The sequence below is a fragment of the Sinocyclocheilus rhinocerous genome, unplaced genomic scaffold, assembly GCF_001515625.1.
Source record: "Sinocyclocheilus rhinocerous isolate Xijiao unplaced genomic scaffold, SAMN03320098_v1.1 scaffold925, whole genome shotgun sequence".
NCBI classification, from domain to species: Eukaryota; Metazoa; Chordata; class Actinopteri; order Cypriniformes; family Cyprinidae; genus Sinocyclocheilus; species Sinocyclocheilus rhinocerous.
Window position 1 is genome coordinate 144,727 of NW_015646170.1, and position 13,789 is coordinate 158,515.

General features: G+C 37.0%; 1 protein-coding gene across 3 annotated transcripts in view; it reads right to left on the bottom strand.

Annotated features, from left to right (window-relative positions):
* LOC107707084 (radixin-like) overlaps nucleotides 1-12,504 on the bottom strand; it is a 40,822-nt gene extending 28,318 nt beyond the window's left edge. For all 3 annotated transcript variants that reach the window (XR_001636223.1, XM_016510967.1, XM_016510966.1), the window contains exons 1-3: nucleotides 12,427-12,504; nucleotides 10,168-10,263; nucleotides 3,133-3,255 (exon numbers count right to left, since the gene is read on the bottom strand). Coding sequence is in view for 2 of the 3 variants with exons in the window: in XM_016510967.1 (XP_016366453.1) it covers nucleotides 3,133-3,255; nucleotides 10,168-10,263; nucleotides 12,427-12,489 (282 nt within the window). In the remaining variant the exon portion in view is untranslated. The remainder of the gene's footprint in view (nucleotides 1-3,132; nucleotides 3,256-10,167; nucleotides 10,264-12,426) is intronic.
* Between the last annotated feature and the right edge of the window lie 1,285 nt (nucleotides 12,505-13,789).

The following is a 13,789-nucleotide window of genomic DNA, read 5'->3' on the forward strand; positions in this document are numbered from 1 at the left end:
AGATCAGTGGATTTATTGATTTATTTACTGTATATTGCTGCTGCCACAAAGATATAAAATAAACATGCAATTTATTTCCCAGCTGTTTACCTTCACAGACATAACCGATTGTTTTTGTAACTCGTGTGTTTTTAAAGTGTGTTGTAAACTTGTGTGTGAATGAGAACTTAGTTTAGTACTCACATACCGTGTGACAGCCGCTTTCTGTCCTTGCGCTTCAGATGTGTGCACTCAGAAAACAGTCTATAAGAAGTTTAAACTAATATGGTTTAAAACGCATGATTTTAGCGCGATAAACATAATCAGAACCAAAACAGATGTTTTTTAGCAGGTACAAGCTGTAATGGCGCAGCTCTATTCTGGAAAAGGGGGCGGGGAGCAGCAGCTTATTTGCATTTAAAGAGACATGCAAGAAAACAGCGTGTTTCTGCTTCCACTCAAAATAGGCATTTTCAAAATGATATAATAAATGATCTGTGGAGTATTTTGAGCTGAAACTTCACAGACACATTCTGGGGACACCTGAGACTTATATTACATATTGTAAAAAGGGGCATAATATGTCTCCTTTAATAACTTTGTGCACTGAAAAGACCAAACATGCAGGAAACCTTCAGCCACCATTGGATACCTTTGTTGGGCCAACTGTGTGGACCTTACTATCCCTAATATATCTAAAAAAAATCCCTATTTGAAGACCGACTGCTCAACATCAGACATACTTTTACAAAGGGCTTAACATCTTCCATATACAGCATTCTTATTAACAATCTCCCAGCATACCAAAGATTTTCAACAAAGCAAAATGGGAATCGGATCTGGAGTGTTCTTGTGGTGATAGTGATTGGTGTACTCTTCTAGAAAAGTCACAAACTGTATTGGTATCCACCAAACACAGGAAAATTCAATTTAACATCTTACACAGAACATATATTTACACCCCCTAAGGACTAAACAAACAGTGGTGAGATCTCTGCCATGTGATTGTCAAAGATGTAAAACATCTACTGGGACTCTTCTTGATATGCTCTGGAGTTGTCCAGCCTTGGAGACATTCTGAATGTATGTTATTGCAACAATTTCTGAAATAGCAAAGAATCATACTGATCCTGATCCTAAAATTTAGATAATTGGTGATATCAGCTCACTTCACATGACTTATGAAGGGTCTTTTATTTTGCTTGCAAGACACTGCTAAAAAAAATGTATACTTAAGAACTGGAAATCTGAGAACCCCCCCAGAGCGAAAACATCAGATTAATGAGCTTGTAATTTATAGTACCACTGAGAAAATACTGTATTCTGCAAAACCCACAGACTTCCGACTATATTTGTGCCCCTTTTCTTGAACCTTGATGTTGATCATTTGCATGTAGGCATGTGACAGTATAAAATTTTCATGTTGCGATAATTGCTGAAGCTTTTATCATGGTAAAAAGTGTTGTAATAATACAGTATAACAGGTTTAATAACTTTTTTTATAACACAAAGAACAGAACACTTAAATACAATAAAGCAATACGCAAAAATTTATAAAAGTAAACAAATGTTACAAACAGCGTTGTGGCGTTGCGGGACACCCTGATGAAGGCTTGTTAGCGCCAACGCGTCGGTGCACTTGTATGTTGTTTTTAATTTAAAGCCATGTGAATAAAGGCTTTTTAATTGTTTCACTATAATTTCGAGTGCCTTGGAGTGATTAGTTTTTTTAATGTTAGACCTTATTTTATTGGTCAATTTTTGTCTATGCTAGAAATTTGTTTATTTGTTCTTATTTTATTACTGACAGTTCACATGTCTTTAAAAATGTTAAACCTTTCTTAGTTATGCTACTAGTTTTTGCTGTGGTTTCGAAGTAGTACTTAACATGTTCTTTAAAGAATCCATATTTTAATATTTAATAAAAATATATTTTTTGCTCATCCAAAAAACGACCCAATCTGTGACTCAAAATCTGTAATACGATCCGAACCATGAGTTGTGCAAGTTGTCTTGACTTGTTATTGGAAGGAAAAAATGCAAACACAAGTTTTGATCATGCTGATTTGTCACAGTGAATGGATTTTGAAATTCTGTGAGCCCTGAACCAACTTATAAAACTTAGGTCGTCCTCTTCTCGTTAACTAATGATTAGTCCGCTATTAAAGGGTTAGTTCACCCAAAAATGAAAATTACCCTACAAATTACTCGCCCTCAAGTCATCCTAGGTGTATATGACTTTCTTTCTTTCAGACGAATCCAGTCGGAGTTATATAAAAAATTGTCTTTGATCTTTCAAGCTGTTTAATGCCACTCAGTGGGTGTTGCATGCATCAGTCCAAAAGAAGTTAAATAAAAAGCGCACATCCATTAAAAAAAAGTGTCTCACGGCTCCGGGGGGTGAACAAAGGCCTCCTGTAGTTATTTTACATTATGCCACTAATGCTGACTGATCTGAACTTGTACTGAACTCTCAGAGGACCTCAGATGATGCCAACCCTGAAACAACATACAGAACTACCATATTTTGCTATAAGTTTGATTGCATCATATGATAATTACTGTTAATAGTGTTCATCATCTGTTTGATTACATCTTTAAATGATTACGTCTTTAATTGATTTTTCCATACATTTCTGCCATATGTACATTAACTGACAATCACCACTGATAAGCTACCACTAAATATTGTAGAAACTTAATTTGCTGTAAAGTTGCTTTGCAACGATTTGTATCGTGAAAAGCGCTATACAAATAAACTTGAATTGAATTGAATAATGCCTAGAATAACCCCTGGGGCTAAGGTCAGTGCAATGCATTTTTAACATGCTTTTTTGTTTAAAAAACATATCATTATTTTACTTCCATATATACAGGATCACTGAAATTGTGGTAATAATAGTCATTTGGCACTGTTCTGTAAGAAAAAAAAAAGATTTACTCTCAATATACAGATTGCCCTTCCTTAAAATCAAGTATGCTAAATGGTAGAATTCTGTTGTTTCAAGACTTAAAAATTACAATCACATTGTTTTTGGTTCAGCACCACTGAAATTACTCCACATCTATCCTAACACAATATATTATAGTCATTTTCTAAACTAAATAAATGCAATTTGATGGCAAGTGTGTGGAGACTAGGTTCCCCAATACCTGTAAGAAGAAGAGACGTTGTGTTATCTCTTGGATCAGCTCTTCAGAAACATCTTCTGGAAAAAACTTTGCCCGGAACTTGAACTGCAGAGGGTTTTCCTTTCTAACATCCTGCTGAGTCACCTGCCAAGTTTTCACAGAAACACATTAAAGAACTTTATTTGCCCTGTTGATTTAGGAAATTTGGCAAACACTTTTGTCCAAAACGATGTACACTGCATGCAAGGTATACATTTCAGTTCGTGCATTTGCTGAGAAATGAGATTTGAACCCAAGTTCTTGACATTGCTAGCACCACACTCTACTCTTTGAGCTACTGGAATGCCATATAAAACCTAAATCAAGTATCCAAGCCACTACTTCAACGCGCGTTCATGAGAGTACCACAACATATGCGTGTAGTGCTGCTGACCCAGGAGCCGGAACACGGAAGAGTTTTTTTTGTTTTCTTTGCACACAAAAAGTATTCCTGTAGCTTCATAAAATCAAGGTTGAACCACTGATGTCACATGGACTATTTTAACAATGTCCTTACTGCCTCTCTGGGTCTTGAACGTGGTAGTTGCACTGCTGTCTATGGAAGGTCAGAAAGCTCTTGGATTTCATAAATTTTTTTTTATTTGTGTTCCGACGATGAATAAAGGTCTAACAGGTTAGGGATGACACAAGGGTAATTAATAGAATTTTCATTTTTGGGTGAACTAACCCTTTAAGGCTGTTTTTCCAAGTTTCCATAGAGCAGTTTATAGAAAATTTCAGGCTTTTACACAGACTTTTAAAGCAGGACATCTTTAACCACAGGCTAATTTCCCCCACTGTTTTTTTTTTTTTTTTGCTGCTGTTGAACAGAAAACCAGTTAAAACTGCACATCTGAGGTGTAGTGGAATTGTGGCTTAATAAGAACAGCAGTACTAGCAAGTAGGGGTGAGCGATATATAGGGTTGTGACGGTGAGGAAATTTTCCCACCGGTTAATCGATGTGTGACAACACCGGTAATACCGGTATCACCGCGGGGGCGGGGGTGTTCCCTCTTTTCCTTCGCTTTTAAAAGCGCCGTGCGCATTTTACTTTCACTTTAGAATTAGCGGCAGTTAGACGTCAATTGCGTGAATGCAACAACAAAATACAACGTCAAACTCACTTTAGCATATATAAAACATAGAACCTTTATTAACAAAACAAATAAAAATACACCATGCTATAGGGCAGGCTATGCCTAATATAAAATAACAAATAACTTACATAAAGTTTAAATGTACAAAACTGGAAACAAGTAAACATGTATAATATATAACCAAATAAATAAGAAACGTGGAAAGTTTATTAGCAAAACGAGTAAGAGCTTGGAGGCACGGCATACACCTTGATGTAGGGGTGTGCGATATTGACAAAAATTTATATCTTGATATTTTCTAGGAGTTTATCGATAACGATAATTAGACGATATTTTCTAAAAGTGTGCATTATCTTTTGAGTCAAATCAAATTCTTACATTTAATCAGTAAATTAGAATAAGACATTTGGGCTGTTACTAGGGCTGCACGATTAATCAAATTTAAATCACGAAGGCGATAAATCGCGATTAGACAGAAGCTGTGATTGACGTGCGTATCTTTCAGTGAAGCACGGTTCTGTGATCAGCAAGCAGTAAATCAACTCCAAATACACCCCGCAGAAGAAACCCAGGAAAACTCTATAGCGCTAGCTGAATAAACAGAAGATTTAACTGCTTTCATTGATTCAACGTGACTAATAAACACACGACTATAACAATATATGGTTTATCTGAGTTCTTATTATAATTTTCATTATAATAAAGTATATAATAATGCAATGCTAATCGACACAGTCTTTATCACTGCTTAGAATACTATGAAATATTGCGTGCCTTAATTATTCTGTTTAAGAAGCCACATCATCTGACAGAAGGATTTTAAAAACAAGTTATTAAATTTCGTATTTTCACATGCTTTCAGATGGAGCAGCATTTACTACACAGAGCTGTAGTTCACTGAGAAGCTACGCAAACAGCTGTCATTATCGCAAACGATTTCTTCGATTTCATTATTGCGCGATTATATTGTCTGCGATTATGAATGCGATATTGCGTAGCTTGTCAGTGAACTACGGCTCTGTGTAGTAAATGCTGCTCCATCTGAAAGCAGGTGATGGAGATTTACTGCTGATCACAGAACCGCTTTACTGATGAGATGCATATGAATATCGCATTCGATTAATCGTACAGCCCTAGCTGTTACCAAGCAAATTAAATCAGTATCAGCAAAATTCATCTTTGCACTGCAGAGGAAACACAGAAGCTGCATCTGAAGTGGCATTTAGGTGCATTTACACACTGTTTAGTGCAAGACATGAATGCATTTAACCTGCAGTTACAAATGCATAAATAATATTTTGATATATTAATCATAAAATGTTGAATACTGTTATTTGAAATTATTTAAATAATAAAAAGATACTTTGAATGTGAAATTAAAACCACCAGTAGGGGGCGGCAAGTCACTGATAATAAGTGAGTCACTGCGATTGAACTGAATCATTTAAACAGTTGATTCATTCAGGAACTAAACACCGTCGTGTTGCTCAGAGACGCAAAACAGTGCTGTGGCTGTGTTTGGAATTATTTTTGTTGTCGAAATAGCACAAAAACAGGCAATATGGTGTCTAAAACGTAAGTCTCTTAATTAACTTCTTGTTTATTGAACTGTTGTAAAAAATCAATATCACATTCGTAATTATGGTATTTTTTGGAGAGAAAAAAAGGCACTCTTAGAGTGAAATTGATTAACTATATGAAGTGGTATAAATATATACATTCTGCCCCCGTGTCTTGAATTTGTGATCATTCTGAATTAGTTTTAATAGATTAAATCATGCAGTGAAAGAACACACTCTAAATGCGCACTCGCTCTAGTCTAGACTTCACGTAATGTATGCGTGCGCTCTGTAGGGGTGTTTTGAATGGTTTTTGCAAAATACTCGATAATGTCAAATCGCACATCGTTACAACAACAATTACGGTATTATCGCAGACGATATATATCGCACACCCCTAGTGTGTATGTGTGTGTGTATGTGTCAGGAGCGTAAAACGGTGGGGGTCGGTGATGCGGTGGGCAAGTGACGTAACCGGTGTTGCGGCTTAACACCGGTATCACCGTCAGCACCGTCTATCGCGGCAAGCCTAGCGATATATATCGTCTGCGATAATATCGTAATTGTTGTTTTAACGATGTGCGGTTTTTACTTTATCGAGTATTTAGCAAAAAACATTCAAAACACACCTACAGAGTGCATGCATTCATTACGTGAAGTCTAGACTAGTGCGCGTGCATAGAGTGTGTTCTTTCAGTGCACTTTCACTATGTTTAGAATGATCACAAAATTAAAGACATGGGGGCAGAAAATGTATATAGGCTATTTATACCACTTCAACGTTTTGCGTCTGAGCAACATGACTGTGTTTCGTTCCTGAATGAATCAACCATTTCAAGGATTCGGTTCAATCGCAATGACTCACTTATTAACAGTGACTTGCTGCCACCTGCTGGCAGTTTTAATTTCACATTCAAAGTATCTTTTATTTAAAGGTGACATATCATGAAAATCTGACTTTTCCAGGTTTTAAGTGCTATAATCAGGTCCCCGGTGCATCTAACAACCAAGAAAACGTGAAAAAGATTAACCCAGTAACTTTGTTTTGGTAAGCCTTTTTCTGCAAGCGTCTGAGAAAACGAATGCATCAAATTTTACTCCCTTGGTGACATGGCAAAGGGATCTCATTATAATATTACCGCCCCTTAATCTGTAAGTTTCCACCCACGGTGCCATCATTTTGATTTCATAAGCGACAACGGTGTAACGCCATGGCGAAAATTTGATCAAAACATGCTAACTGTTCTATCTTTGGCTGCACAGACGAGCACAGAACACTATTTAGAGTCCCAGCCTCAGAGGAGACAAGAGAGCAGTGGATTTATTGATTTATTGTCTTGAATTTGTGATCATTCTGAATTAGTTTTAATAGATTAAATCATGCAGTGAAAGAACACACTCTAAATGCGCACTCGCTCTAGTCTAGACTTCACGTAATGTATGCGTGCGCTCTGTAGGGGTGTTTTGAATGGTTTTTGCAAAATACTCGATAATGTCAAATCGCACATCGTTACAACAACAATTACGGTATTATCGCAGACAATATATATCGCACACCCCTACCTTGATGTCAAATAAAATAAATAAATTACACAAAGTTTAAATAAAGTAAAAATCAGCAAACAATGTGGAACCAATTAAATAAGAAACGAATGTTTAAAAAAACTTCCAAAATCACCTTAGATAAACGGCAAAAGTCAACAGGCTTTTCAAAATCCAAAATATTGCCAAACAGGAGCTTTTGCATTTCATTTCGAAACTAAATTGTGCATGAGGTAAAAGATTCAACAGTCATAAGAATTAGCATTTCGTAATGCAGTGGATATTATTTTCGGTGTCCAGTGAAAGGTGGAGTTGGTGTAGCTGTGACGCAGTGCAGTGATGCCAGCTGCCACAAACCCGTAGATCCGAACTTGTGGTGACTCTGTGCACAAGCTCGTGTCTATAGGTATGTGTCTGCGAGGTGAACGCAACAGTCTTCCCTGCAGCCACTGACGCTGACTAGAAAACGTCTGTTCACTGTTGACACTTACGCTGTAAACATTGTTTTAATGTTTTAAACATTAGCATCTAAGTTTGCACCTATTTATGAGCATAAATTGATTGCACCTATTTTTAAGATTAAGTAAAGGAGTTTTGAATGCTTGCATATGCGCAAACGTAAGCAGCGGTGACATTCTAATTTCCTCCCCTTCAACTATTACAGCGATGTCTCGGGATGAGGTAGTAGGTTGTATAGTTTAGAGTTACAACATGGGAGATAACTGTACAGCCTCCTAGCTTTCCTCGAGCAGACGCCCTTCTCTGTACAACATGCATTGCTAATGCTAATGAACTAGCATTGCAACTAACATGTGCTAAGAGCAGTACAACTATCAGTGATCTGACTATCAGCATTGTGTGAAGGTCTTGACAGAATGTCAGACAGAATTTAGATGTAGCATTTTGAATTGGATTTTTTAATAGCAAGTGCATACAACAATTAAGGCCTGTTCACATAGAGGAGGATAACTATAACTATAAAGTTTGAATAATTGTTCGAATTCTGTGTGAATGGGGGAATTCGCAACACAGCTATAATAATAACGACACAGGGGAACAATATAATTGAAATCACTTTCAGAACCATTTTTTTTCCAGCTGATGAATAATAAAAATATTGACAGCCAGTTAGAAGCATTTAAAGCGGCGGATGACAGAACTACAGCACATGCTTATAATAAACACAATGTTATCATCCGTTGGTGTGGACGCTCTTATATTTATTGTTGTAGTTTTATGAATTATAGTCATCGTTCTTGGTGTGAACAGGCCTTTAGCCAGAATTACCGTGTTTGCTAAACGTCCGTATATCTTGGTTCCAATAGAACCTGTACTTATTTTAACATTCAGATTGATCCTTATGTGTTTAATTCTCGCGGTTTAATTTAAAGGTGACATGTCATGAAAATCTGACTTTTCCAGGTTTTAAGTGCTATAATCAGGTCCCCGGTGCACCTACCAACCAAGGAAACGTGAAAATGATTAACCCAGTAACTTTGTTTTGGTAAGCCTTTTTCTGCAAGCGTCTGAGAAAACGAATGCATCAAATTTTACTCCCTTGGTGACATGGCAAAGGGATCTCATTATAATATTACCGCCCCTTAATCTGTAAGTTTCCACCCACGGTGCCATCATTTTGATTTCATAAGCGACAACGGTGTAACGCCATGGCGAAAATTTGATCAAAACATGCTAACTGTTCTATCTTTGGCTGCACAGACGAGCACAGAACACTATTTAGAGTCCCAGCCTCAGAGGAGACAACAGAGCAGTGGATTTATTGATTTATTTAATGTATATTGCTGCTGCCACACAGATCTAAAATAAACATGCGATTATCTCCCAGCAGTTTACCTTAAACCGACTTAGTTTAGTACTCACATGCTGTGACAGCCGCTTTCTGTCCGTGTGCTTCGGATGTGTGCACTCAGAAAACCGTATATCAGAAGTTTACACTCGTATGGTTTAAAACACATGATTTCAGCGCGATAAACATGATAATCAGAAGGTACGAGCTGTAATGGCGCAGTTCTGTTCTGGAAAAGGGGGCGGGGAGCGGCAGCTCATTTGCATTTAAAGAGACAGGCCCGAAAAACAGCGTGTTTCTGCTTCCACTCAAAATAGGCATATTCAAAATGTTATAATAAATGATCTGTGGAGTATTTTGAGCTGAAACTTCACAGACACATTCTGGGGACACCAGAGACTTATATTACATATTGTAAAAATGGGCATAATATGTCTCCTTTAAATAATTTCAAATATCTGTATTTAGCATTTTATGTTTAATATCAAAACATGATTTATGCATTTGTAATTGCAGGTTAAATGCACTCATGTTTTGCATTAAACTGTGTACATGCATCTAAATGCCACTTGAGATGCAGCTTCTGTTTTCTCTGCATTGCAAAGATGAATTTTGTTTATATTGATTTAATTTGCTTGGTAACAGCCCAAAAGTCTTATTATTCTAATTCACTGATTAAATGTAAAAATTTGACTCAAAAGATAATGGACACTTTTAGAAAAAATGGCTTTATAAAGGTAAAAATGCCCATAAAATGTAAAAATCAGTTTAAACTTATTGGAAAAAGATTAATTTCTATCAGTGTGAACGGACCACCACACAGAATATGAAGAATATCAAAAACTTTAAGAGTTCACGACGGTCCTTAAGGTACCAGCACAGTAACATACAGCAAAATATCGTCTAATTATCGTTATCGATAAAATCCCAGAAAACAGAGATATTATTTTTTGTCAATATCGCACACCCCTACTAGCAAGAGACATGGAAAAGTGGGAGGGAAAGCCTTACCTTTTTATTCAGCTTCAGCCACGTTGTGTAGCCTTTACTGTCCACGTACTGCAGACCGAAAAACCAGACCTCTCGCAGACCTACCGTCTTCACCACCTGCAGGATGACCATGAATGAATGAATCTTTCAACAATCAACATAAATATGAAAGAGCTGAAATAGACTTTTTTTTACATCGAAGTTACCATTTCTGAATGAAACTACACAATATTAAAGATATGCTAAATTATATACGAGTTCTTCAAATTGAAGATAAATAAGAATAAAAGAATGAACACATGTGAGAACCAAATGCTGCTCTAAACAGGCAACAATCATTCAACATACGTATAGTGGGAAAGGTCTATTCAGAAAGCCCTGTTCACATTAGTCAATAAGGTCAGGAAGCTTTTTGAGGTGAGGCCATTTTTTCCCCCTCAAAACCCATTCAAAGCACAAGTTAAAGAAACTCCCCTCTGGGAGGCTGAAGTGTACAATGCGCAAGACCCTCAGTCAGGTTAAAAGGTTACTCAACCCCAAAATGAAAATTTTGTCATTATTTACTCACCCTCATGTCGTTCCAAAGCTGTAAGACCTCCGTTCATCTTCGGAACACAAATTAAGATACCTTTGATGCATACGGAGAGCTCTCTGACCCTCCCATAGACAGCAATGTAAGTAACACGATCAATGTCCAGAAACGTAACAAGGAGATCTGTAAAATAATCCATGTGACATCAGGGCTTCAACCGTAATTTTACGAAGCTACGAGAATACTTTTTGTATGCAAAGAAAACAAAAATAACGACTTTATTCAACAATTTGTCTCCTCCGCGTCACCGTAGCACCATTTTGGAGAGTATCCACTGAACGCAAATAGTGTATGCTGTTCTGTGTCAGCTGTGCCACATGGATACGTTTTCTATGTATATTTACGGTTTGTTTTGAATGAAAACAAAGTATCCGTGTGGTGTGGATAAATGTGGTGTTGAATAAAGTCGTTATTTTTGTTTTCTTTGCGTACAAAAAGTATTCTCGTAGCTTCGTAAAATTACGGTTGAAGCCCTGATGTCACATGGATTATTTTACCGATCTCCTTGCTACGTTTCTGGACCTTGATCGTGGTAAAAACTTTATTTCTAATAGCGCTTTATACAATACAAATTATTTCAAAGCTTTTTTTTAGAATTAAAAAGGAAAATAGCAGAATTAATAATGCAAAATTTAAAAATGAGGCAGCTGTAGAAAGACAATCGTGTCATTATTCAGCTGCAGCCAGTTCAGTGTTGGTTCAGTTCAGCTCAGTAAGTGTTGTGAAGCTCTGAAATTTGAGCGCATAAATATTGTTGTATTTCAAATAGTGCTGTCAAAATTAGCGTTAACGCAGGCGATTACTATTTTCAATTTAACTCGTTAAAAATATTTCACGCAATTAACGCAGGGGCGGCGCTAGGGTTGGCTACCCCACTCACAACTGCTGCTTCTTTCACTTTTTCTCTTGACGAAGTGCATTTATTTAGACGCAGAACATCTTTACGACCACATCAAACTGGAGACATTTCAGACGCGTGCTCCACTTCACTTCAGCGCCAGGCGCGAGTCAAATGAGCGTGGAAACGGTACTGTGCTCACAGCGCGTGCTCTTCAATTGCACGCACAAAGGTGCAGGCGTGCGCTGTAGCCATTTCAAATCAAATCGCGAATGAAACTACGAGCATGCAATGTCGTGGTCAGTTAAGTCATGAAGTCACCAAAAAGGCGATTAAAACTGCCTTAAAACTGTGCATGCATGTAATATATTTTATATGAGTCACATTTAAGAACATGTCTCTGAAATGGTTTTCAAAACTGTCCTGGAGCAGCCCAGCACTGTCTCACTCATCAAACACACCCGATTTAACTCGTCAGCTCATTAATAGAGACTTTAAGACCTGAGGGTCAGAGAAGGTAAAGAGAGTTGAGAGAAAACATAATGTGTGTCAGATCCACGTCACGTTCAGCGGCAGCTCTTAAAGAAATAACAGCCAAAACAACCTAATAACCAGCTGCTGTGATGTCTGTTCATCAAAGACAAAAAGAAAAAAAAGAGGAAATCAATAAATTTTATAGCTTTAAGGATTCCTCCATATTTAATTTAGAATTTAGTGTTTGATAACTTTATTAAATTTCTGTATATTTCTGCTGAGTTTATGTGAAGATTGTTTTAAGTTCACTTAAATTAGAAGTTATGGTAAATTAGTATTAAACTCAAAACAGTGGTATTTAAATGTAGACACTTACCTGATCAAAGAGCTGTTTGCCAGTGGTGTTGGGTTGGATGGCAAATTCCAGCTCCGCATCCATAGTAGTCACACGCACATTAATCTGTACAAAAGAATAAAAAAAAATATATATATTATAAATGATCCTGATTATTCATTTTAATTTTACACTGATTACTGACCAATTAAGACTGATTAGTATACTGACACTCGTGAAATATCACACTCCTGGAAGACTCTCTCAGCCAATCAGATTCCAGGATCTTAAAAGAATTAAATATATATATACACACACACACACACACACACACACACATTTACTATCACCACAATAAGCCATGTCACTAGTATGCTTTTATTTTGTTTAATTAACAGTCCTAATCCATACTTCTCATGGCTTGTTATATTGTAGCAACAGTATTTTTTTTAAATATCTTTTTTTCCTGATTAATTGTGCTGACAATAAATGTTAGTATCTATCATTCTCTCCACCTCATACAAACATGCACAAAAGAGAAAGGTGATCCAATGAGCCTTCCTGCTGGGATTGAGTTACAGCAGAGTGTTCAGTGGCTCTGTCTGCCATATACCGCAGCTTGGTCTTCCTTTCTACCCTCTCATCCCCACTTTCATTAATTTCTAATGAAAGCTCTAGGATGCATCACATAATATACAATGAATACAGACATTGTTCCTTAACTGCCTTGCTATGCATTTCATGCACAAAAAAAAATGGCTTTATCACATATGGGTAAGTATTTATTTAGTACATGTCATTAGGGTTGTGCAAAGTACTTTAATTTAATAGATTGTTAAAGTTCGCGAACACGATTCAGACACCAACGTGATTCTATTCCTAAATTACAATGATTTGTCTGTTTCATTCCTCAACCTTTGACGTGTGCGATCAATGTTGTGATCACTTGGTTCGCCTGTTGATTTTTGTTCACGGTATTCAGCTCCAATAAATGGTTTGCAAAAAAGAGAAACAGGATAAATGTTTGATATCATTATTTAATCACATTGGAATCGAAACTGGGAATCGAAAAGAATCGATACCCAACCCTACATTGTCATGCCTACCGCCAGCTACTTTCTGTTTGTGATAATCCCTTCCTTCCTTAAACTTAAAGTATTATGTGAATATATCATCTATATATTAGATGAGAGTTTCACCGTGCTGACTGTCATAACTGAACGTGACGTGCTGTTTGAATGCTGATTAAACGAAACTGAAAGCATAACGAAACAGCGCTTAGAGAGCATACTCGCCGCGTCAGCACGAGCGCGAAGGTGCACGCAGCAAAAATGACGCGCATATTGAAGGAAACGATGGATGGTTTTCAAGCGAAAGTCAAGTAAAAGACCGCTTCTTAAACCAG